Raw genomic sequence first — 27509 nt, 5'->3', positions numbered from 1 at the left:
CATTAAAAACACTTCCCAGATGCTCATTTAAACCTTGCCAGAACATTTCATTTGGACAGCTGTTGAAAATCTATTTCACACGATGTGAAACACAGCCAACAATCTCGTGGCCGTATATGAAATAGGAACTCTTAAAACAGACTGGGAACAGTATAGTACAGTACAGGAGACGAGAGTTCATAGCAATACTTAGTATTACTCACTGTTTACATCATTAAAACTCTGCAGCATCACAGATGGAGCACCGGGACCTGTGCAACAGAAGATACACTAGCAATACTGCACAGCATTGTTTTGAGACTGAACAAACGTTCAGTATGATATTCTAACATGGTTTAATAGTAGTATTGTAGCAACCCTAGCCTATGTAAGCCCAACAACGTCACCCGTGGGATATAGTTATTAGAGCAGTGGTTAGGAGACCCAGGCGCCATCTGCTACTATATCATAAAATACATAATGGCACAATTGACATAATTACTCCCTAACCATATCTCATACATTACCCAGAATAGGTTGGGTTTTACTACAGTGGCTATAACATATCCATATAAAGCTGTATTTGTCTGAATGCTTTCCAGAACGAAAAACACAGACCAGACTAGTACCTTTACACTGTAGAATAACATGCTGTTTGTTCGGGCTGACGTCTGCATCAAAGAATGTGCATGTTTCCTGGTTCATCTCACAGGTCAAACATCGTTGAGAGAACAGACCAATAGTAGATGCACTGAAAGAGGGGTTTTTATTTTTTTTAGCACTTCTTCACATTCTTGAGATAATTGCATTTCAACAATGTATTACATCTATGCAATACAGATTGGTAAGACAAACTGGAGCTGAATAGGGCTAACAGCTACTAGAATGAGGCTGAAATGTCTGGCGTTATTGAGCAGAATATTTTCAGTATGCGCTTTTCTTCATGGGGAAAATGTTTTAGAATCATTTCTCACCTGTACACGTGTCTCTTTTGTGGGGAGTCTTGAGTACCGATAAAATATCTATATAGGTGAAAGCAGAATGACTTTAACTAGGGCAAGTACAGGAAACTATAGTTACAAATAGAATAGCTTCAACAGAAGAGATGTTTGAAAAGAGAAAAAAAGGCCAACACTTGTTGAAGCTCATATCTGTAACACGAAATATGATATGAAATTATTCTCATAACTGATCTGAAAGGATCGGATAGACTTACATGGTTTGCTCCCCCTCATCATAGGCTAATATCTTGGTCACCTCCCAGTTGCCTGACGTCAAGTGACGGGCATCATTTTGATCACTTCTGAACTGAGAAAAGACAAAATGTGATTGTTTTCGATAAAAACATGTTTAAAAAAAGACACAAAGTGAGCACGGAGAATGCCGGAGAATGACAAGATAACCAATGTGTATTTCAGAATTGGAGTATGACAGCACCCACCGATTTGGTGAACATGGCAATATGATGGAAGTCTCCTTGTCCCCCCTGCTTCACCGGTATGGTCAGGAAAAACCTGCTCCCGTCCTTTGAAAACACTGGCTCCTGGTTCTGAGGACATTGGATTTAAGGGACAGTCAACGTGCATCAATTTCCTCTTTACTATTAGCATATAGATACAATACTCACTGTTTTAAAATTGCAGCGCAATTTGGAGCAAATCAAGCCCACAGCAGCATTCAAATAAAATGTTACTAGATGGAAATATGAATTGCTAAAATTATAGAACATTTACATTTCAGCTTACCTGTCTGGTGAGCCAGAGATCTGAAGCTTCCTCATGTTTCTGAAATTCAAGTGAAGGAACACGTCTTAGATCCAACATGGAATATGACACAGACGACACCAATAAAACCCATTTCTAGTGAGGACCACCTTAGCGTAGGTGAAGAAAAACCCCACCTGTACACAGGATCCGATGGTGGTGTCACACACAGTGAGGAAGGACACGCTCTGGGGCCGGTTGAGCCATCGTACCGCTGCATGGGTGTTGCTGATCCACTTCACCATGCTCACATAGTGTTCTCTGGGTCAAAGTCAGACAAACATTTAGACGGATAGCAACTACTTCTCTGGGCCATTCGAATCATATTTCTGAATGACGGTTGGGTACTTGTGAATGGCACTTGATCAAACATGCACTGTAACAATCAGGGGCGGACTGGCCTTCTGGCATTTCAGGCAAATACCAGATGGGCTGGTGCATTTTTAGTCTATGGGCCTCTTTAACTTGGATTTTTCATGCAAAATTATCACTTTCTGGCTAATAATGGGGGAATATAATTGAGGAATATAATGGACAGGTGTGGGGGGTCTCAAGGAAAAAATGGGCCGGTGTGTTAGAAATGACAATGCCAATTTCTGGTCCCAGTCTGCCCCTGGAAACAATTAAACATGTATACATACAGATTCAATTGTTGTATACTGGTTATAACGGTTAGTAAAGAAATAACATGCAAAGAATAACCTGACATGCCTGGTGGCACCACAACAATTACAAATGCAGACTAAAAGAACTAAGGGGCTGCCAGAATGATGTGTCTTCCTCACCTTCCTTTCAAGCCATCAGGTGGTACCAGCTCCTGAGTGTGTGTGGGGCCGTACAGGTTCACCACCAACAGCCTGACTGTAGGGTTGGGCTGGCCAGCCTGTCAGCAAACAGATCCTCATAAAGTCAATGATTAAGTATGCCGAGAAAATCAAATACTGTTGCTACACCGCTTTCAAACCAAGGTGCATGAACAGAGGATATTCAGCAAATCATCATAAACTACGCTAACAATCAATGCTTCGAATGACCTCACAGGTTATTATCTTCTTATCATCTTTGTTTTGCCTGGACCATTTGGATGTCTGTCCTAGCTTAACATCTTTGTTTTGCCTGGACCATTTGGATGTCTGTCCTAGCTTAACATCTTTGTTTTGCCTGGACCATTTGGATATCTGCCCTAGCTTAACATCTTTGTTTTGCCTGGACCATTTGGATGTCTGTCCTAGCTTAACATCTTTGTTTTGCCTGGACCATTTGGATGTCTGTCCTAGCGTAACATCTTTGTTTTGCCTGGACCATTTGGATGTCTGTCCTAGCTTAACATCCAACCAGAGATAATCTCAGAGATGACCGAGCAAATCATATTTTTTTTTTTGAATCGCTGGAGGTAAGGAATGAACCGGTAGAAGATCATTGTGAATTCTTCATACAAGCAGGCTTCTTTGTTCAGGCAGATTTAGATGTGTTAGAAGTAGGGCTGGCACGGTAAACAACGATTATGGATGAAGAACGTCATGTCTAAGTCGACAAACTTCCCCTAAAAGCAGTAAGAAAGAGTAAGCCTGATTCACATCTAACAGCCGATGTAAGGAGAGATGAGAGAAGATAAAACTAGCCCGTTTGGTGTTCTGGAACGAACAGCTGACTGTAGACAGCCGGGCATTCAAAAAGACTAGACGTGCACTCAGGAGCGAGAGGAGAAGTTGTGCTTCTTTTTTTTTTTGCTATTCGAACGGTTATACTTGTAACTATAACCGTGATCATTTGGCTGACAAATAACCGTAATCCAAAATTCCATAACCATCACAGCCTTTGTTAGAAGCGCTATTACCTCCTCCTATAAAATCGGAGCAGTGTTCTGATCATTTTGTCTAATCATTTATTCATTTTCCAATTTCCCTTTTGTTGAGACTCCATAAATACTTGCTCTATCAGAATATAAGACCTTTATGTGTGCAGTATTTGAAACCAACTCAAAGCACAGGATAATCCAGATAACCGGATAGCTATAGTTGTTGTATCGACATGCAGTACATATAATACAGCACATCAATCGATAGCACAGAAACATGACTTCCAAAGCTCAAATCTAGTACACTGTGTGTATCAACAAAGACATACAATCGTTATATCATCACAACTGAAATAACTGTTTCTTGAGCCAACAGTTTTTGTTGTCGTTGCTAAAAACCAATAGTGTTGTTTTTCCAACAAACAAGCACAATTTCACCAATGGGGGCAAAATAATGACACAGACAGATGCATGCACTTTCTTCAGCAGCATGCTATCCCATTTTATTGCGCCTTTCCATTACCTTGGGGTATGGGTACTCCTGTGATCTGGGGTAGGGGCTGCCAGTGAACCGAGGCAGGAACATGTTGGGTACCAGGGTATCGTTGATCATGAGGAAGGCCAGTCTCTCTCCATCAGGTGACCACCAGTGTACTATGTGTGACTGCAGAATCTCCTCTAAAAACACAAGGTTGAAACTACACTATCATTTTTTTTCGGATCTAGTCCTATCCACATGAATATAGGCTTCTTCTGTACACCAGTACTTGAAGTTGCTATATACTGTATAAGATCGATTTGTTATTGTAAGTGAAGCTTAAGAGAAAGTTTGAATTTGCATCTGCATCAATTGGAAATCGGTGTTTTACACAACCTTGTTGAAAATATGCCAAAAGGATGACAAATTAAGAATTTGTAAAGTTTTTTTTATGGAACTTGTTTTGGGTTGATGTAGATAAAACATAAAATTGGTCTTAATTAAGTCAGGGCTACAATTCATCATTAAGGTGTAATTAATAAGTGCAAATGATGAGTGAAATTGTCTCTGAGCATGGAACAATGTGTAGATTATGGCCCATTCATGAGGAGACTTAACACTGCTGTAGTGAAATAATGACATTCCTTCATCTATATTTCATTAACTTTGATAAAAATTCTGAGTTAGTTCTCATTTATTCAATTATTCTTCGGAAATGGGACTAATATAGTTAGTAGTGTTAATTTTGAATTCTTATCCCATCCGTCCCTGAATGCGACTGAGAGCCGTTCAACTGTGAAAGTGATGAATTCCTTTGTGGCTGAACATTATTTATTTCCAAAGCCTGGAATACCTTTCCTGACATTGTGTCCTTGAGTACGCCCTGAACCTGTAAATTGGCATTCAGACAAACCTTCATACAGCCAGTCAGCGATTCCATTAAATATGACTCCTTCCTCTCCCGACGAAGTAATCCTAAGAGAATTGCTCTGCACATCTGATTGGTAATAGATGTTGTTTTCAAAGATGTAGATCTGAAATGAGAGTAAGGAGAATTGCAATTGTGCTTTGCACGGTGGCCAAAAAACTATAGCACACCAAAAGCCATACTCTGATTCCCATCAGTATTCTGCTACAATACAGCACTAGTTCACTGCCAGGGAAATATGGTAGTGATTTTATTTTAAATTATGACTTATTTCTATCTATGATCCATATCAGGAATTAAAGTGCACCATACTAGGTAGTATCATGCTCTCTGCAGCCGATGTGAGTAAAAGCTTTAGTGAGACAGGTCAACCTTTAGACAGGTCAACATTCACAAGGCCACAGACGGATTACCAGGACGTGTACTCCAAGCATGCGCTGACCAACTAGTAAGTGTCTTCACTGACATTTTTCAACCTCCCTGTCTGAGTCTGTAATACCAACATGTTTTAAGCAGACCACCATAGTGCCTGTGCCCAAGAACACTAAGTTAACCTGTCTAAATGACTACCTAAATGTCTGTAGTCATGAAATGCTTTGAAAGGCTGGTCATGGCTCACATCAACACCATCATCCCAGAAACAATAGACCCACTCCAATTCGCATACTGCCCCAACAGATCCACAGAGGATGGAATCTCTATTGCACTCCACACTGCCCTTTCCCACCTGGACAAAAGGAACACCTATGTAAGAATGCTATTCACTGATTACAGCTCAGCGTTCAACACCATAGTGCCCTCAAAGCTCATCAATAAGCTAAGGACCCTGGGACTAAACATCTCCCTCTGCAACTGGTCTTCCTGACGGGCCACCCCCCAGGTGGTACAGTAAGGGTAGGTAACAACACATCCGCCACACTGTACATCAACACAGGGGCCACCTCCTGTACTCCCTGCGTCCGACCGCAAGGCACTACAGAGGGTAGTGCGAACGGCCCAGTACATCACTGAGGCCAAGCTTCCTGCCATCCAGGACCTCTATACCAGGCGGTGTCAGAGGAAGGCCCTAAAAATTGTCAAAGATTCCAGCCACCCTAATCATAGACTATTCTCTCTGCTACCACATGGCACATGGTACCGGAGCGCCAAGTCTAGGTCCAAGAGGCTTCTAAACAGCTTCTACCCCCAAGCCATAAAACTCCTGAACATCTAGTCAAATGGTTACTCAGACTATTTGCATTGCCCCCCCTCCCCTCCCCACACCACTGCCACTTTCTGTTGTCATCTGTGCATGTTCACTTTGATAACTCTACCTACATGTACATACTACCTCATCTGGCCCTGCACATTGACTCTGTACCGGCACCCCCCCCCCCCCCCCCCCCCGTATATATTGTTATTTTTTGCTGCTGCTCTTTAATTACTTGTTACTTTTATCTCTTATTATTATCTGTACTTTTTTGAAACTGCACTGTTGGTTAGGGGTTCATACGTAAGCATTTCACTGTAAGGTCTACACCACACCTGTTGTATTCGGCGCATGTGGCTAATGCAATTTGATTTGATTTGATATTGATTAATTATTATATATTGCTAAACTTCAGTATTCTCATTTTCAATCAGTTACTTTAACACGTTCACTTTTGTACCCTTTTAACAATTAAGTGTACTTCATTAGGCCGCCAGATGTTCGGCCAGACAAAAATCACATGCTGGGTTTTGTTTGTGACCAAACAAACTCTGAACAGAGTAACAGAAGCTCAAAGATGTCTGGTCCTGATAAGTGTAGTCTGCATCCCCATCTGTAACAGGACCACCTGCTGTCAAAATGGCCGCCTGATATACAACAAATGGTGCTTTCTACTCCTTCACATGAGAAACTGTACCACAACTGGCCATCATAAGAAATATAAATATGGCAAATTTGATACCAACCCTTAGTGTGACTACTGGGTTTGAAACCGGGTCTCCTGCATGCCATAAAAGCACATTCAACACATATTGATGGAACCCTGTACAAAAGCCGTCAATAATGCTCACCCCTATCAATTTCTTTCATATTTGTGATGAGGCATCTATGACAGTCTAGGAGCTGTGCCAATAGGTTGATTTCCGATTGGGTGAGAGAGAGAGAGAGAGAGAGAGAGAGTGAAAAGAGGAAGTGTATGGCATCATAGAAGAGGAGAGGAGAGACTCACCAGCTGCTGTCCCTTCACACCCCACGCAGCATGCTGGAGCACTGCATTCTGGACCTCCGGAGGATTCAATTCCCACACCTCCCTGAAACACAAGCGCACACACAAAAGTACACAAAGACAGGCAGACAGGCATGAACAAATCCCATCTGTTGTTGAACTAGAGGTGTCAAAGATTGGGTGAATCATACATAATACAGTATGTTCTTCAGTATGCATGTCAATACAAGACATAAAGCATCAACCAGTCCATTCAGTCTCTTACCTTGTGTGGATGTTGTAAACAATGTACGATGCCGTATAGGAATGTCTATATACCTGAAATTAAAAGTAATGACAATTAATGTTATAATAAATAATAGACAACAATAAAGCATATATGATGCAAATGAATCATGTTAGAAACCCCGTGTTGGGATTCCACAATGTAATTGTTTCCAAAAGAAATTCAAGACTGTGTTAGCCCGCACAGCTCAGGGAGCCAACGCAAGTCTTCAGTTGTCAGGCAAGGTTAATCATCACGCAAACTTGGTTGCACACCACCTTTGATACTGCATAATAATAATGCATAACACAACTAAATAACATTTGCATCAGTCCATTCTCAAGGGAATCCCATTCTGGTGCAATGTTTCCAAACCTTGGTTGCCAGCGATCCAGCCATTAAACAAAGAGGAAATCAATGAGAGATCCTTGCTTAGGGCCTAAATATTAAAACGGAAAACATAAAGGATGAATAAAGAATAAAGAATAAAGAAAGAGAAAGAAGATAAAACTCAATGAGGTTAGTACACCTGCCATTAACCCAGGTGGTGCAATCTGATTTCTGATCAGAGCCTATTTGCTGTTTGGTCTCCTTCCCGGTCAGAATCTCAATTGTAATTTCCTTGAATCCTTGAGTCCTCTCTCCTCAACTCCTTCTCAAAACGCATTGAAACAGAAGATCTGAGATTTCTTTCGGACCATCTCCTCCTATGCATTCTGAGAAGGAGGCGAGGAGAGAGGAGGCGAGGAATCAAGGAATTACAATTGAAACTATGCTTAGGGTCATGGGAAACACTGATTCATTCTGTAGCTGTTTGGTTATTTATATAATTATTTGTTTGGCTGAAAGGTGATCCATATCTCATACTGCTCTGGTGGAAGACAATTGTACTCAGTTGACATTTGGTGTACTAATAACGCCCTGTGACGTTGTACTGTATGTGTTTACATGTTTATCTCTCGTAACTGTTATTTAAAAGTGTAAGGGTAATCAACAGACAGTCATTTAACAACTATTCATATCCTACCTGTTTAACTTCGTAAGCAAATAGCACATATTTCATGTCTGGAGAAAGAGAATATTTGGCTACTTTGAAAGACACCTAGGACAAGGGAAAGACAGAAGTCACAAATAAAACATCTAAAGGTTAATACATATTGCACATAGATCTAGGAAGTATATTGTACATATATCTAGGAAGTATCTTGTGCACACAGTACATTCGGAAAGTATTCAGACCCCTTGACTTTTTCCATGTTTTGTTATGTTACAGCATTATTCTTAATCTACACACAATGCCCCATAAGCAAAAACAGTGTGTGTCAAGCTTGTTTTCTTAAGGTCGTTGTACAAGCTTGACACAGCTGTATTTAGGGATTTTCTTCCCTTTTTCTCTGCAGATCCTCTCAATCTCTGTAAGGTTAGATCGGGAGCGTTGCTGTAAATCTATTTTCAGGTCTCAGAGATGTTGATGGGTCAATATGGTACTGGGTAATTAATGCTGATGGGTCAATATGGTACTGTGTTATGAATTGTGATGGTCAACAAGGTACTGTGTTGTGAACGCTGATGGATCAATATGGTATTGTGTTATGAATGCTGATGGGTCAATATGGTACTGTGTTATGAAAGCTGATGGGTCAATATGGTACTGTGTTATGAATGCTGATGGATCAATATGGTACTTCGTTATGAATGTTGATCAGTCAATACGGTACTGTGTTATGAATGTTGATCAGTCAATATGGTACTGTGTTATGAATGTTGATCAGTCAATATGGTACTGTGTTATGAATGCTGATCGGTCAATTGAGGTTAGAGAGGGGGACCCATAGGTTGCAAGCTACTTACAAATGTGCTATTTCTCAGGATCATTTCTGTTTCATTTAAAGCAAAGTTGAACTTGATGACGTGGCCGTCTCGGTTCCTGTACAAAACCTCTGAATCTGTAAAACGATACAAGAAAAATGGTGTCAAATGTTCATTGATAACCAAAATAGGCCTACACATTCTGACACTGTATATCCACTTATCAATATCCATGTCAGACCCCAAAGAGAGAGAGGGAGAAGGAGATGGAGAGAGGGGGAGAGGGTTATCTTAGTCCCCCATTGCAAGACTGACTGGCACTTCATTTTCCAGCAGTTCATTTCAAGAGCGCCTCTCCTCATTTCTACTGAGCAAAACCTTTTTGACCTGCAGTCAGCCAGCCAGCCACATTACTGCAATGGCTTCCTTTTATTTGGCATTACAAATCACACTCTCTTTAGGAATATGGCTCCCAATTCACTGTTGTTGGCTCGGGCAGTTGCTCTCAGTAAAAATATGATATTAAATGCAGCTACATCACTGGTTAAGATAAATCATGAAGAACGAGTGTAAAACACTTGGTCAGCATTATATTATATTATATATTCTAGAACTGAATCCCTCAAATAAATACAAAATAACAATAGAACATTTAATAAAAATCTACATAGCCACCTAGCAATGCTCAAATGTGTTAAATGGCTAGGACATTGCGAGGTCTGGAACGTTAGCTTACTGCTTGTAAGTACACCTTTGTGTTTTCACTCAAAACATCTTACAAAATCATGCCAAAGCATGAATTATTTTGGAGGGGCGGTTCCTCAGATGGTTCCTAAAACGTGGAGGATGTACTGTACATGTCTAACTGATCCATTGGGAGGTTGATGGAGAGGAGTAGGAAGCTATATGCTTCACCGATCCAACACAATTGTAATATTTGAATGGCACCTCAACTTGTACTTTTGACATGATAATACAGGTAAACTATGATGATATTCCAGCAACTATGGTGGATGTGTAACCAGGCCAGTGCAGTACAGCTTGGCTCAGACTGGCTCAGACTGGCTCAGACTGTGAAAAGGGTAGTCTACTACAGGGTTTCCCGAAGTCGGTCCTGGGGCCTTCCGTGGGTGTACATTTTGTTTTTTTGCCCTAGCACTACACAGCTGATTCAAATAATCAAAGTTTCATGATGAGATGGCTATTTGAATCAGCTGTGTTGTCATAGGGCAAAAAAACAAGACGTGTGCCCAGTGAGGGCCCCAAGACCGAGTTTGAGAAACCCTGGCCTACTATAGACCATTTAGCAATACTTTGATTTCAGGAGAACTAGGAATAAGACAACCAACAAGCCCAGTTTGAAGCCTGTAGCCTATGTGGTGAGTCACACTATCTAGCTGGAGCTCATGTGACACTATAACCTTTAAATGGCCATTCGCTTAGCCACTGCTGTCTCTGCCTCGGTGACATCATTGGAAATATATTTTTATTCAGTTAATGAAAATTCCTCCTATGTCCACAAGGCTAGGCAATTATAACATTTAAATAGCCTTCCTCACATGACATTCAACCACTATCTATGTAGACCATAATCAGGTCAAATGTGTGTTCCTGTGTGGCTCAAATGATGGAGTATGGCACTAGCAAGGTCAGAATTATGAGTTAGATTCCTGCTGGGGCCAACCATGCGAAAATGTATGCACTTTGGATAAAAGCTTCTGCTAAAAATATGTCTTCCAATTTGAGATACTACTATGGTATTAATGATTAATGGAAATACTGTGTCAGTCACCAAAACATGGACATGATATATATATATATATATATATATATATATATGAATACAGAGCTGAACATGAATAATGCATTATTACAGAGACATGTCAGAGGTTATGGAATCACATAGGTTGGTAGTCATGATCATGTTGGGCATGTGTATGGACAAGCTAACAGGGTATGACTGTGGTGATGAAGTTGATGCTATATTGAATCACTCATCATATCCCCCAGGGTGTACCTACCACAGCTTCCAATCTAATGTCTCTAATTATAGTATAATTTACACTTCATATTTTATATTTATGGACAACCACTTCATATTCTATATGTATGGAAAACCACATTCTAATGGGGTAAACAGAGTGTGCATGGTGTTCACATTTCCGAGGCTATAATTGGCATAAACATTGTGACCTCTTCCCTGAGTAAAATACATGAAGACGTGTTCTGACTACTATGTTGTGTGAAAATGTGATGTTAGTTCTCATTTACATAAGTCACAAATACAGTACATCCCACTGGCCAGAACAAACAGTTTTTTATCCTTCCCCAGACGGTTGAGAATAATATACACCACGTACAATATAAATAAATCCACTATAATTGAGAATTTCAATAAGCATTTTTCTACGGCTGGCCATGCTTTCCACCTGGCTACCCCTACCGCGGTCAACAGCACTGCACCCCCCACAGCAACTCGTCCAAGCCTTCCCCATTTCTCCTTCTCCCAAATCCAGTCAGCTGATGTTCTGAAAGAGCTGCAAAATCTGCACCCCTACAAATCAGCCGGGCTAGACAATCTGGACCCTTTCTTTCTAAAATTATCTGCCGAAATTGTTGCAACTCCTATTACTAGCCTGTTCAACCTCACTTTCGTGTCATCTGAGATTACCAAAGATTGGAAAGCAGCTGCGGTCATCCCCCACTTCAAAGGGTGGGACACTCTTGACCCAAACTGCTCCAGACCAATATCTATCGTACCCTGCCTTCTTCGAAAGCCAAGTCAACAAACAGATTACCGACCATTTCGAATCCCACCGCACCTTCTCCGCTATGCAATCTGGTTTCAGAGCTGGTCATGGGTGCACCTCAGCCACGCGCAAGGTCCAAAACTATATCGTATAACAAACAATAACAAACAATACTGTGCTGTTGTATTCATTGACCTGGCCAAGGCTTTCGACTCTGTCAATCACCACATCCTTATTGGCAGACTCAGTAGCCTTGGTTTCTCAAATGATTGCCTCACCTGGTTCTCCAACTACATCTCTGATAGAGTTCAATGTGTCAAATTGGATGGCCTGTTGTCCGGGCCTCTGGCAGTCTCTATGGGGGTGCCACAGGGTTCAATTCTTGGGCCAACTCTTTTCTATGTATACATCAATGATGTCGCTCTTGCTACTGGTGAGTCTCTGATCCACCTCTACGCAGATGATACCATTCTGTATACTCTGGCCCTTCTTTGGACACTGTGTTAACAACCCTCCAGACGAGCTTCAATGCCATACAACTCTCCTTCCGTGGCCTCCAACTGCTCTTAAATACAATTAAAACTAAATGCATGCTCTTCAACCGATCGCTGCCCGTACCTTCCCGCCCGTCCAGCATCACTACTCTGGACAGTTCTGACATTGGAATATGTGGACAACTACAAATACCTAGGTGTCTGGTTAGACTGTAAACTCTCCTTCCAGACTCACATCAAAAATCTCCAATCCAAAGTTAAATCTAGAATTGGCTTCCTATTTCGCAACAAAGCATCCTTCACTCATGCAGCCAAACATACCCTCGTAAAACTGACCATACTACCGATCCTCGACTTCGGTGATGTAATTTACAAAATAGCCTCCAATACCCTACTCAATAAACTGGATGCAGTCTATCACAGTGCCATCCGTTTTGTCACCAAAGCCCCATATACTACCCACCACTGCGACCTGTACGCTCTTGTTGGCTGGCCCTCGCTTCATACTCGTCGCCAAACCCACTGGCCCCAGGTCATCTACAAGACCCTGCTAGGTAAAGCCCCACCTTATCTCAGCTCACTGGTCACCATAGCAGCACCCACCTGTAGCACGCACTCCAGCAGGTATATCTCTCTGGTCACCCCCAAAGCCAATTCCTCCTTTGGCCGTCTCTCCTTCCAGTTCTCTGCTGCCAGTGACTGGAACGAACTACAAAAATCTCTGAAACTGGAAACACTTATCTCCCTCACTAGCTTTAAGCACCAGCTGTTAGAGCAGCTCACAGATCACTGCACATAGCCCATCTATAATTTAGCCTAAACAACTACCTCTTCCCCTACTGTATTTATTTTGCTCATTTGCACCCCGTTATTTCTATTTCTACTTTGCACTTTCTTCCACTACAAATCTACCATTCCAGTGTTTTACTTGCTATATTGTATTCACTTTGCCACCATGGCCTTTTTTGCCTTTACCTCCCTTAGCTCACCTCATTTGCTCACATTGTATATAGACTTATTTTTCTACTGTATTATTGACTGTATGTTTGTTTTACTCCATGTGTAACTCTGTGTTGTTGTATGTGTCGAACTGCTTTGCTTTATCTTGGCCAGGTCGCAATTGTAAACTTGTTCTCAACTTACCTACCTGGTTAAATAAAGGTGAAATAAATAAATAAATGAAAAACAATATATTCAGGAAATCGATGAACAGGGTATATAGTTTCCGTGGTTACACAAATTAATTGTATGAGATTTAAATAAATTGTCGGGATGCAGGTTGTTTGGAATTTCATGTAGTGAATGCTCTAGAAAATAACAAGGGCCATGCTAAATATCATGATCAGCAAGAGTACGTTTACTATTACAACCCTATTTACAACATGTGAAATGAACACTACATGTGATACCCAGTTAGTGCTGATCAGTTAGTGCTGATCATTTCACACAAGGTGTTAAAAAAATACAATTCAGTTAACATGTATGCGACTGTGAACACTCGTTTTATAATGGTAATAGCCTAAACCTGAGCAGCTTTTCTAAGGGGTTCTGTCTACTTAGAAACAGTCTGATAGAGTTGTAGCATAGCACGCTAGCAGCAGGCAGACAGGGAGCATTCACCAAGATAACCCCCCCCCCCCGCCCCCCAAATGTAATGAGGTCCAAGCAGGAACTGTCTTTGCAGCTGTGCCATGGCAGACCACTGCCTTTCACCATTACATCACTGTCTGTCTGTCTGTCTTTCTGTCTTTCTGCCTGTCTTCATACCACCTGTGAGCTTGGCTCTAATCTCACCAATATTTCCCACTATAACGCAATGTCAGCTAACATGAGAGAGGTGGTGATGAAATCACTAGTCATTATATTTCTCACAGTGTTTTATGGAGGGGTAGCAAAGTTTTATCGATGTGTCCTACAGAAGGAGAAACGTCAGCATGAGCGGACGAGGGGGCGGATGATATGGCTTGATCCATCGCGGAAGGCGTTGTGAACAAAGACGGGAGGCCCATAAGAGTTAATGCAGTCCATCAGGTCAACACAGTGTGCGAGAAGGCATCACACTCCAATCCCCATAATGAGAATCAACAGGCGACTGAAAAAGTAATTTGTATTTGCTACCCTTGGATGGAAAAGCTCTCCGCAGGCTTCCAGGCCTCCATTTCATACACAGGCTGGAAGACAGCCCGCTCGCTGTGGCCAAGAAGATCGAAGAGGAACCACACTAGCTCAGGCAACAGGACAGACACCAGCGCTGCCACCCCAAATTATTCTCTCACACTATTATGAAACCTGCTAGGTTTTGGAGAAAGGGGTATTGTCCTGGATATGGGGCTGGGAGATTTGACCTGAGAGTATATCCCAGAGGGGCTCCCAGTGATGGCTTGAGATAGAGTCCACCCTGTTTTGGCAAACCGGCCAGAATTGAGGCATGACTGGGAGGCCATCTGTTTTACTGAGACGGGTCAGGAGGTGTTGCTCCCATGCCATGCTAAACTCTCAGCTGTCATTATAGCTCAAGATGAGATGAAAGCTTGCAAGAATACTCCCATGCTTGAGTTGGGAGGTTCAGAATGCTCTGCGTCTGAGTGAAACAACGTTTAAAATGTATAACAACAACCAACTAAAATCTATGATTTGATCGTTTCTTTATGATTCTAGGATCATGTCAAGAGAATAGAATCTCTGTCACCCTCATCCAACTATCAGATAGACTGTAGCCTAATATCTTCCAAAAACCAGCCAACCTGGCCACACCCTTTCACTTATAATAGTAGCCTCCTGGGCAGACCCTTTCTCTTATAATAGTAGCCTCCTGGGCAGACCCTTTCTCTTATAATAGTAGCCTCCTGGGCAGACCCTTTCTCTTATAATAGTAGCCTCCTGGCCAGACCCTTTCTCTTATAATAGTAGCCTCCTGGCCACACCCTTTCTCTTATAATAGTAGCCTCCTGGGCAGACCCTTTCTCTTATAATAGTAGCCTCCTGGGCAGACCCTTTCTCTTATAATAGTAGCCTCCTGGGCAGACCCTTTCTCTTATAATAGTAGCCTCCTGGGCAGACCCTTTCTCTTATAATAGTAGCCTCCTGGCCACACCCTTTCTCTTATAATAGTAGCCTCCTGGCCACACCCTTTCTCTTATAATCGTAGCCTCCTGGGCAGACCCTTTGTGGGACTGACGAGGGCTTATAAACTGTTGCTTTTTGGGGTGCTTTTTAATGAAATCCAACCTTTTCATGTGAGCCTCAATCAGATTGAGAGGATAGGGATCAGTCTAAAGGCTTCGTTACAACAAGAATGTTAGACGGTTATCCTGAAAGTACTTACCACTTATCCACCTGGCCTCAGGATCGTGCACCGAGAACTCTGGTTTAAACAGGTCCAGCACAGTAAGTCTGGAGTTAGCCGCACCAGGAAGTTCCACTGAAAATAGGATAACAGTGTCAGACCAGTTATCAAAATACGGATATTACAGCCTGATGGGGATAAAATCACACAGGAAAATAATTTATATTCATACACACATAACAACAGTCAATATTACCCTGATCATGAAAATGTTTTGAAAAACTCAGGGCTCTGACTAAATAACCTGACCAGGAAAAATTCAGATTCTTATATTGTGTTAGTTAGAATACAGGCCTACAGTAACTATGACCCTAAAAATAAACCCCATGAGGTATCTTGGTCACCCTGGTGGGTACAGTACCTGGTGTGAGAACAAAGACAGACATGGTGATGAGGGAGCAAACTGCCACTATGACCAGCAGGGAGATGGCTATTCCTTTGTAGTTCCTTGATTCAGGGCTTACTTGCACAAAGTCCTGGAAAAAAACACACAAAGCAAACTGAGAACCCTCTTCAACTAAATAATGTAATGATTACTATCAGACATGAACATGTTTGGTATTAGAGGCTCCTATGAAACATAGAGGCTCCTATGGAACGGGGAAATACTGTGTTCCTTATGCACTTGTAGACTGTTAATAAAACAATATTGTAAGATTCCAATTCTAAATTGTAATTAAGTAGAGTCCACTTTTGGTGTCAGCAATGGGATCCAACCCCACCACTTCCTACATATAATCCCTAATATAATTACAGTACCACTCAGTCACTGCAAGCTTATGGTTTAATTAAATGCGACCACACTGCTATCTATGGACATGACTTTGTCTCAAAGCAGTAGGTGTCCACTTTTTCATGATGAACATTCTGAATATGTCAGAGTGAATAGGTGTGTGTCTAGCAATTTTTTGACTGACCAGAGCTGACATGATTAGAGCTGAGAGGTGTATAGATGGGTGTTACAGTACACCGCCTAGCCTGCCTTTCGCAGTACATAAGGGACGTAGGGAGGGCAGAGAGTGGTGGAAACGCAAACTATTGATTGCTCTCAAGAAGCGATCTCCAGAGAGAATACTCCCTGAAACCTTCGAATGTCCCTTTCATTTCTCCTCTAAAAACACTGTCGTAGCCACTGAGTCATAGAGGGAGACGGTTTTAACCTGGCTTGTTGCATCGATTTTTGGTATGTCTATATTCTATACATAAATCAATTATGTCCATTTAATCTAATGTTGGTAAGCATATAGAATTACAGCTGTACATGGTTGGTTGAATTGATTTGGGGAAGAATGCAGAATTACTGTAAAAGCATACCGGATTTACGTGATTGGTTCATAGCCTGTAACCTATGACCAGTTAATGTAATATGTATAACAACTATAAAACCAAATAGATTTTTGGTAAATGCGGTTCTAGGTGTTTTTTCATCCTTTGCTAATTTGTCATGAGGTGGTTATAACAATTCAATAAAGAAAATATTTGGGACGGCAACATCCGGACAATCATTTTTCTTGCCTGTTACATTTTGGAAACAAGACCATTCATCAGAACAGTGCAAATAGACAAGCAAGGATGCAAAACAGACAGGCAGTCCAGCGCAAGGTAATCAACACCGTAAGAATCACCTGTAATGTGAGAGACACTGCTGGGCAGACAAACAAACTAACGAGGTCATGTTCCAGGTAATTGTGGCGTTTCATTAATCTATTGATTAGCACTGAGAAGCATGAGTCATGGCTCTGTGAGTCTGAATCCGTTCGTCTAGCCTACTACGGAGAACCTACTGTGCTTTCCCAAGAAACAAGTTAAGGAGAACATTGTGTTCACCGGGAGCAGAAGCTTACTAGCCTGGATTTAAAGTGAATTCACAAAATGTAAATAGAACAATTCAGTTTGGATCCAGGCTAGAATGTACAGCTATAGATTTACAGTCCTATATAATTCTGTGCTTGACGTGAGAAATCTACTGTACAAAAAAAACTAGTTTGTACACATCATCCAGTAGAATAGTGATTTTTGACAGACCATCGTCTCAAGACACTGGGATTTAGGAGAGCAGTGACGATTCCCCCTGCAGTCACTGAGGCTCATTAACTTCCGGACTATTTTTTTATTTTATTTATTTCACCTTTATTTAACCAGGTAGGCAAGTTGAGAACAAGTTCTCATTTACAATTGCGACCTGGCCAAGATAAAGCAAAGCAGTTTGACACATACAACAACACAGAGTTAAACATGGAGTAAAACAAACATACAGTCAATAATACAGTAGAAAAATAAGTCTATATACAATGTGAGCAAATGAGGTGAGATAAGGGAGGTAAAGGCAAAAAAAAGGCCATGGTGGCAAAGTAAATACAATATAGCAAGTAAAACACTGGAATGGTAGATTTGCAGTGGGAGAAAGTGCAAAGTAGAAATAGAAAAAATGGGGTGCAAAGGAGCAAAATAAATAAATAAATAAATACAGTAGGGGAAGAGGTAGTTGTTTAGGCTAAATTATAGATGGGCTATGTACAGGTGCAGTAATCTGTGAGCTGCTATGACAACTGGTGCTTAAAGCTAGTGATGGAGATAAGTGTTTCCAGTTTCAGAGATTTTTGTAGTTCGTTCCAGTCATTGGCAGCAGAGAACTGGAAGGAGAGACGGCCGAAGGAGGAATTGTCTTTGGGGGTGACCAGAGAGATATACCTGCTGGAGTGCGTGCTACAGGTGGGTGCTGCTATGGTGACCAGCGAGCTGAGATAAGGGGGGACTTTACCTAGCAGGGTCTTGTAGATGACCTGGAGCCAGTGGGTTTGGCGATGAGTATTAAGCAAGGGCCATCCAACAAGAGCGTACAGGTCGCAGTGGTGGGTAGTATATGGGGCTTTGGTGATAAAACGGATGGCACTGTGATAGACTGCATCCAATTTATTGAGTAGGGTGTTGGAGGCTATTTTGTAAATGACATCGCCGAAGTCGAGGATTGGTAGGATGGTCAGTTTTACGAGGGCATGTTTGGCAGCATGAGTGAAGGATGCTTTGTTGCAAAGTAGGAAGACAATTCTAGATTTAACTTTGGATTGGAGATGTTTGATGTGAGTCTGGAAGGAGAGTTTACAGTCTAACCAGACACCTAGGTATTTGTAGTTGTCCATATATTCCAATGTTAGAACTGTCCAGAGTAGTGATGCTGGACGGGCGGGCAGGTGCGGGCAGCGATCGGTTGAAGAGCATGCATTTAGTTTTACTTGTATTTAAGAGCAGTTGGAGGCCACGGAAGGAGAGTTGTATGGCATTGAAGCTCGTCTGGAGGGTTCTTAACACAGTGTCCAAAGAAGGGCCAGAAGTATACAGAATGGTGTTGTCTGCGTAGAGGTGGATCAGAGACTCACCAGCAGCAAGAGCGACATCATTGATGTATACAGAGAAGAGAGTCGGCCCAAGAATTGAACCCTGTGGCACCCCCATAGAGACTGCCAGAGGTCCGGACAATAGGCCCTCCGATTTGACACACTGAACTCTATTAGAGATGTAGTTGGTGAACTAGGCGAGGCAATCATTTGAGAAACCAAGACTATTGAGTCTGCCGATGAGGATGTGGTGATTGACAGAATCGAAAGCCTTGGCCAGGTCAATGAATACGGCAGCACAGTATTGTTTTTTATCGATGGCAGTTAAGATATCGTTTAGGACCTTGAGCGTGGCTGCGGTGCACCCATGACCAGCTCTGAAACCAGATTGCATAGCAGAGAAGGTGTGGTGGGATTCGAAATGGTCGGTAATCTGTTTGTTGACTTGGCTTTCGAAGACCTTAGAAAGGCAGGGTAGGATAGATATTGGTCTGTAGCAGTTTGGGTCAAGAGTGTCCCCCCCTTTGAAGAGGGGGATGACCGCAGTTGCTTTCCAATCTTTGGGAATCTCAGACGAAATGAAAGAGAGGTTGAACAGGCTAGTAATAGGGGTTGCAACAATTTCGGCAGATAATTTTAGAAAGAAAGGGTCCAGATTGTCTAGCCCGGCTGATTTGTAGGGGTCCAGATTTTGCAGCTCTTTTAGAACATCAGCTGACTGGATTTGAGAGAAGGAGAAATGGGGAAGGCTTAGGCGAGTTGCTGTGGGGGATGCAGTGCTGTTGACCGGGGTAGGGGTAGGGTTAGCCTGGTGGAAAGCATGGCCAGCCGTAGAAAAATGCTTATTGAAATTCTTAATTATAGTGGATTTATCGGTGGTGACAGAGTTTCCTATCCTCAGTGCAGTGGGCAGCTGGGAGGAGGTGCTCTTATTCTCCATGGACTTTACAGAGTCCCAGAACTTTTTTGAGTTTGTGTTGCAGGAAGCAAATTTCTGCTTGAAAAAGCTAGCCTTGGCTTTTCTAACTGCCTGTGTATTATGGTTTCTAACTTCCCTGAAAAGTTGCATATCACGGGGGCTGTTCGATGCTAATGCAGAATGCCACAGGATGTTTTTGTGTTGGTTAAGGGCAGTCAGGTCTGGAGAGAACCAAGGGCTATATCTGTTCCTGGTTCTAAATTTCTTGAATGGGGCATGCTTATTTAAGATGGTAAGGAAGGCATTTAAAAAAAATAACCAGGCATCCTCTACTGATGGGATGAGGTCAATATCCTTCCAGGATACCTGGGCCAGGACGATTAGAAAGGCCTGCTCGCTGAAGTGTTTCAGGGAGCGTTTGACAGTGATGAGTGGAGGTCGTTTGACCACTGACCCATTACGGATGCAGGCAATGAGGCAGTGATCGCTGAGATCTTGGTTGAAAACAGCAGAGGTGTATTTAGAGGGCAAGTTGGTTAGGATGATATCTATGAGGGTGCCCGTGTTTACGGCTTTGTGGTGGTACCTGGTAGGTTCATTGATTATTTGTGTGAGATTGAGGGCATCAAGCTTAGATTGTAGGATGTCTGGGGTGCATGTCCCAGTTTAGGTCACCTAGCAGCACGAGCTCTGAAGACAGATGGGGGGCAATCAGTTCACATATGGTGTCCAGAGCACAGCTGGGGGCAGAGGGTGGTCTATAGCAGGCGGCAACGGTGAGAGACTTGTTTTCAGAGAGGTGGATTTTTAAAAGTAGAAGTTCAAATTGTTTGGGTACAGACCTGGATAGTAGGACAGAACTCTGCAGGCTATCTCTGCAGTAGATTGCAACACCGCCCCCTTTGGCCATTCTATCTTGTCTGAAAATGTTGTAGTTAGGGATGGAGATTTCAGAGTTTTTTAAGTCGGGATTCAGACACGGCTAGGACATCCGGGATGGCAGAGTGTGCTAAAGCAGTGAATAAAACAAACTTAGGGAGGAGGCTTCTAATGTTAACATGCATGAAACCAAGGCTATTACGGTTACAGAAGTCATCAAAAGACAGCGCCTGGGGAATAGGAGTGGAGCTAGGCACTGCAGGGCCTGGATTCACCTCTACATTGCCAGAGGAACAGAAGAGGAATAGGGTAAGGGTAGGGCTAAAAGCTATGAGAATTGGTAGTCTAGGACGTCCGGAATAGAGAGTAAAAGGAGCAGGTTTCTGGGGGCGATAAAATAGCTTCGAGGTATAATGTACAGACAAAGGTATGGTAGGATGTGAATACAGTGGAGGTAAACCTAGGCATTGAGTGATGATGAGAGAGATATTGTCTCTAGAAACATCATTGAAACCAGGTGATGTCATCGCATGTGTGGGTGTTGGAACTGAAAGGTTGGATAAGGTATAATGAGCAGGGCTAGAGGCTCTACAGTGAAATAAGCCAATAAACACTAACCAAAACAGCAATGGACAAGGCATATTGACATTAAGGAGAGGCATGCTTAGCCGAGTTATCATAAGGGTCCAGTGAGTAGTGAGGTTGGTTGGGGTCATGGCGATTCAGACAGCTAGCCGGGCAATGGGTAGCAAGCTGGCAAAAGATGGTCTGTTTTTAGCCACCTCGTGCGTTTCCGTCGGCAGATTAGTGGGGTTCCGTGTGGTAGAGGGGATCAATCCAATTGGCAAAATAGTTAGTTATAGTGGCCCAAGAAAATTGTCCGATAGACCTATTCAGATAGCAGCCGATAAGACAGATAACGATTAGCGGGCCGCAGATGGGCGTTCAGGTTACGTCGCGACGGAGGGGCCAGTTGGATAACTCCCTCGGGCAGATAACGTTGGTAGTCCGGTCGTGAAGGCCCGATGGGGCTCCGCATCAGCAGTAAAACGGGTCCGGATAGGTGATTGTAGCCCAGGAGTGGCTGATGGAACTCTTCAGCTGGCTAGCTCTGGAATAACTGATGTTTGCTCCGGGACTGACGTTAGCCAATAGTCACTCGGATAGCAGCTAGCTAGCTGCAAGATCCAGGTGTAAGTGTCCAGAGCTTGCGGTAGAAATCTGGGGACATGGAGAGAAAATAGGTTCGGTATGCTCTGGTCTGAGTCGCGTTGTACAAAAAACTGCCGATAGCTTTTTGAGCTAAAGGATAGCTGATGACCGCCAACCGTGGTTAGCTGAATACTAATGTTAGCCAGTGAACTGATTTGAGGTGAATAATACTTTTTTTTAAACAATTGGTGAGGCGAGTTGCAGGAGAGTGTTTTGAAGTTGAGTTTTTAGAAAGAAATGAATATATATAAAAAGATATGCGAAGAAAATATGTAAATATATATATACACGGGACACGACAAGACGAGGACAAATGTTCAAATGTGGATGGTCAAACTATGTGCCAGCCACTACAAACAAGTGCAATTAGGGTGAGTGAGGCCTTGCCAAGTCCTTACAGAACACATCTCCCCTCCACTCTGCTGTCAGACTCTTCTTGTTTGTGACCACAGGGCCACCTGTCACTGTCTGGCCCCTAATGACCCCTTTTATGAGTCCCAATTCATAACAGATATTCATGTAAAACTAGCTCTGATCCAGGGTGTTAGTGGGACTTGCTAATGCTGAGCCTGTGAAGGAAAACAAACTCACACCCAGGACTAGAGCTAATATGAATATAATATTTACAGATACGTGCCAAGAAAATAGATGGGTTTGATCTCCCAAGGCCCCCAACTCAGCCATAACTCAGTCTAACCTGTCATGAATGTATTGAATCAAACAGGTATGTGGAGTTACCCCTGGGCCGTATACAGTACATAACCATAACTCCCAACTGAGAAGCTTTCAGTGAATTTTGAATTATTTAGAGGTGAACTGTATTGTTGTAGTGGTTTCATTATGAGATCTGTTGGCAGGACATTCAGCTAGCCAGCCTCGTCATACATCAGAGCGGATCTGTAGACAGGTATAGACTAGTAATGTCTCACTCTCTCCCTCTAGTTCACTGTATTCAGGCCATTGAAAAGAGAACCATGACGTGAGTGCAAAATAGGCAGCCTATAGGGAAGTCAGAGACCTGGCAGTGTGGTGCAAGGACAACAACCTCTCCCTCAATGTCAGCAAGACAAAGGGGCTGATCGTGAACTACAGGAACTGGAGGGGCGAGCATGCCCCTATTTACATCGACGGGGCTGTAATGGAGTGGGTCGACAACTTCAAGTTCCTCCGTGTCCACATCACTAAGGAATTAACATGGTCCACACACACCAATACAGTTGGGAAGAGGGCATGTCAGCGCCTCTTTCCCCTCAGGATGCTGAAAAGATTTGCCATGGGTCCTCAGATCTTTCTAATGTTCTACAGCATCACCACTGAGAGCATCTTGACTGGCTGCATCACCGATTGGTACGGCAACGGCAAGGCACCCGACCGCAAGGCGCTATAAAGGGTAGTGAGTACAGCCCAGTACATCACTGGGGCCGAGCACCCTGTCATCCAGGACCCCTTTCAAAAGACTCCAGCCATCAAGCTGTAGACTGTTCTCTCTGTTACCGCATAGCAAGCGGTACCAGTGCACCAAATCTGGAACCAACAGGAGCCTGAACAGCTTCTACTTCCCAAGCCATAAGACTGATAAAAACAAATGGCTACCCAGACTACCTGCATTGACCCTTTTTTTTTCTCTCTCTTGCACTGACTCTATGCACACACCCTGGACTTTACCCACACACCCACACATACTTACACTGACATTCCAACACACACATACACACACATAGCACACGCACGCATGCACACTGACACCCCGCACCCACAATCACACACACATTCACACTCACCATACGCTGCTGCTACTGTCTATTATCTGCATTATCCTGTTGCCTAGTCACTTTACCCCTACCTAACTGTACATAGATATCAGTGTTTTTTTTTTACAAAATCTAAGTCTTATTTTACATACGATGAGCAATATGTTTGGAACATCGAATCACAATAAAATCCCGGTATCGATTTGTAATATATAGAAACGTATCATATATCATACATATCACATATCATACATATCACATATCATATCGGCACCTAAGTATCGTGATAATATCGTATCGTGAGGTCACTGGCAAATCCCAGCCCTAATAGCTACCTAAAGTACCTCGTACCCCTGCACATCGACTCGGTACTGGTACTCCCACGTTACTTGTACCTGTTACTGTTATTCATTATTCACGGTGTATTCATTCCTCATGTCACTATGTACATTTTTTCATTACATTTTGTATCATTGTCTTAACTCTACGTTGTTGGAAAAGGACCCGTAAGCAAGCATTTCACTGTTAGACTACACCTGTAGAAGCATGTGACAAATAACAAGTTTATTTGATTTGAAAAAAAGGCTACGACACTTGCCCTTTTGGATGACCTCCAGTTATTAGGTGGTATTTTCCTTTGGTTATGTCGGGACAACCTTCAGAGTTCAGATATGCATCTAGGCCACACACGTATGAGGATGGTTCTATCAATGTCAGAGTACTCACACAAACAAGGTTGGTGTAGTGTAAGGGAAAGGCTGAGCATGTCACACACACACACACACACACACACACAAAAACACACATGCATACACATCACACACAGACACACACACACACACAGACACACAGAGGGTCAGATTTGTATTCTGCTCCTAATCCAGAGAAGATTTATTATAAATCATGTTCTTTCCTACTGAGACTACATGTTTGTCAATGGGATTTCCGCTGTACTCACCAGCTGCCTGAGCAGTCACTGCACAGCACTGGGCTTTAAAAGTCTCAGAGTATTTGTTAAACACGTATCGGAGCTATCCTTCTACTTAACAAAGCCAGATAAAGCCTAAGCAGAGAGCTGGCCAGATTCTCCTGAAACCGCCTAAAACTATGTTTGAAAACTTGAATCATTAATGAAAACCAGAGAATAAGGCCGGCAAGATCTGCAGTCCAGAGGTTTTAGATAACATTAAACAATCTAAATTAAACAGCAAGGGTTGGCTGAGGAACTCTAGTTGTCGCAATGTGTTCGGCTAATGAAAGGATTTGTACCTCAAACATACAATGATTGTCAGTTGTGTAAGAGATCTCAGAGATTCCCTGACATCGAATGACCATTTGGGGAGTCTTCGGTATCTCTTCGGTTATCATAAGGGGAGCATTTTTCAGCTTACTGCTAAGCATTTTAAACAGCATGCCTATATTTGTATACAAACCTGACTATAGTTATTTCCAAAATGTGCAATGGGCTAAATGATTTCCTTTGTCCCTGTATATGAAGTTTATCATCTTCATGGATCCTAGAGAGCTGGAGCTACCACATGGCAGGGTTGGTCGGACACACGCACACGCACACACACACACATATACACATACACATACACACACAGATAGATCAAGAAATCTCCCTCTACTCAATAGCACTTCCTACTCAGACAACTACAATAGCGGTTTGGGCCTAGAGCTGGGCGATATAGACAAAAATCCATTTTGCAATAAATAATTATTACTAATTTGTGTGGTAATGATAAATAGGTTACGTTTATAACATTATTATGCAGCATCCTTTAAACTATTACTACTGGTTTGATGGTTGTAGTCATTCACTGTCCCATTAACAATCACACATATTAGCAAACGCATTTCATTTCAAACTTCCTATTTCTCTGGTATAGGCTGCTAATCATACTGAATGATTTCAGTATGGTCCGTGTCGATCATTTTCGGTTTATCATCCCAGCTCTAGTTCGCCCAGTAACCAAAAGGTCGCTGGGTTCAAATCCCAGAGCGGACAAGGTGAAATATATGCTGATGTGCCCTTGAACAAGGTACTTAACCCTAATTGCTCCAGACCCTGGACCCTGGCCACGACCCCACTCTCCAAGGGTGTCTCAGAGGGAGTTAGCCAGGGAGGATATACATAAAAATGCATTTTCTATTCACACATGCGTATAATGCACTCTTGTACAAAATAGGACAAATATAAGCACCCACCAAATTATTACTATTATTATTGTTATAAATAGGAATCACTTTCAAGTAATAAGATCTCACCTTGAAATAAGTGAATTGCCTAGGAGAATGATCAGTGTGTCTTGGTCTTGAATCCATGAGATGTACATATTTAATGTGAATATCAACTAAACTTATGTTCGATTGAAGCTACACATAACTGAATAGGGGTTTACTAACTGAGGTTGACCCATCTGTAATGAGACTAACTATATGTGGCTCCTATGCATGCATGCTATACTTCTCTGGGAGTTGGCTTAACAGCGTTCATATAGGTTTGATCATGTGCTGAACTCGAATGTTCAGGACATTGTTATTGCTGTAAGTTGTGATAACATAAGACAACTTCAGAAACCTATGAATCAGTTCATCTTAGCAGTTATGGTGTAGTTGCCAGGGTCGTGATGGAAAGATGTCAATACAATACGCATCATTGGGAGTCAGTTAATAAAACTACCATGAATGATAGGCTAAATCTTAATAAAAAAAAGGAGTGGATTAAAAAGAGTGCCTATCCGAAGAGATCAATACATCTCACGTCTTTTCCGACAAAACGAATCCCTCGCATTATGACATCGGTTCTGTTTTGCATGATAACGGATCTGTTGCATCCATCGCGCAGTTACACAGACTCAACTGAAAATAAGCACTCCATCTCTACACAAATACAATGCCTCAATCAAAATCAGTATTAGCGTGTACCATCCTACCTCCTCTCCTTCCTTTGAAGCTGTCATTGTGGAATCTTGATTTTCGGACCTCCTCGGGTCAGATGGACTCGATAATGTGTGCAGTGTATGCACAGACCTTTCGGGGTAGCTGATATATCTACGTATCAACCCGGAGAATGGCGAGGGTCTTGACGCACAACACAATCCAGAAATTCTAACCCAAGTCAAGCAGGGGGCATCACGATTTCAAGAAATCTACCGGAGCTCGCATTTCAAAGAAGCATATATGGAGAAAAGGTATAAAAAAAAACAGTGTATGAAATATCCCCTATCTGTTTCAAGCAGAGGAAAGCACGCAATATCCCGAGAAAGAAAGTGTGTGATGTGTGTTGCTGACGCTGTAAACATCCACGACCACGAGTAGAAATATCCCCCCCCCTCACTACAATAAAAGAGACACACACTCTGCAAAGGGGGCGGGAAAATAATACACTTCGTGTTCATGACAAGAGTTTTCAGAGTACTGGATAAAATTAGACTGGCAAGGGGTTTTATCAATAGTGTGATGTGTCTTTTTTTTGTATCATAATCCAGTTTAGTGTTAGTGTGAGTGTGAGCTTGAATAAATGAATCTCGCACTTTGAAGGATACATTGCTCAATGTGAGCTGTCCATGGTGCTGAAGTTCCAAACTACACTACGGCATTGT

At 42.4% G+C, this 27509-nt stretch overlaps 1 protein-coding gene across 1 annotated transcript in view; it reads right to left on the bottom strand.

Annotated features, from left to right (window-relative positions):
* LOC115196066 (inactive dipeptidyl peptidase 10-like) overlaps positions 1-27221 on the bottom strand; it is a 32746-nt gene extending 5525 nt beyond the window's left edge. The window contains exons 1-17 of the mRNA XM_029756579.1: positions 26841-27221; positions 16167-16281; positions 15785-15880; positions 9258-9352; positions 8434-8508; positions 7407-7459; positions 7145-7226; positions 4932-5052; positions 4064-4218; positions 2528-2625; positions 1880-2003; positions 1725-1763; positions 1421-1528; positions 1196-1287; positions 954-1001; positions 609-730; positions 204-251 (exon numbers count right to left, since the gene is read on the bottom strand). Coding sequence (XP_029612439.1) covers positions 204-251; positions 609-730; positions 954-1001; positions 1196-1287; positions 1421-1528; positions 1725-1763; positions 1880-2003; positions 2528-2625; positions 4064-4218; positions 4932-5052; positions 7145-7226; positions 7407-7459; positions 8434-8508; positions 9258-9352; positions 15785-15880; positions 16167-16281; positions 26841-26867 — 1498 coding nt within the window. The 5' untranslated portion in view covers positions 26868-27221. The remainder of the gene's footprint in view (positions 1-203; positions 252-608; positions 731-953; positions 1002-1195; positions 1288-1420; positions 1529-1724; positions 1764-1879; positions 2004-2527; positions 2626-4063; positions 4219-4931; positions 5053-7144; positions 7227-7406; positions 7460-8433; positions 8509-9257; positions 9353-15784; positions 15881-16166; positions 16282-26840) is intronic.
* Positions 27222-27509: the final 288 nt, after the last annotated feature.

This window comes from Salmo trutta, chromosome 6, assembly GCF_901001165.1.
Source record: "Salmo trutta chromosome 6, fSalTru1.1, whole genome shotgun sequence".
NCBI lineage: Eukaryota > Metazoa > Chordata > Actinopteri > Salmoniformes > Salmonidae > Salmo > Salmo trutta.
Note: the sequence above shows the minus strand (reverse complement) of the source record. Positions and strands in the feature narration are given on the sequence as shown.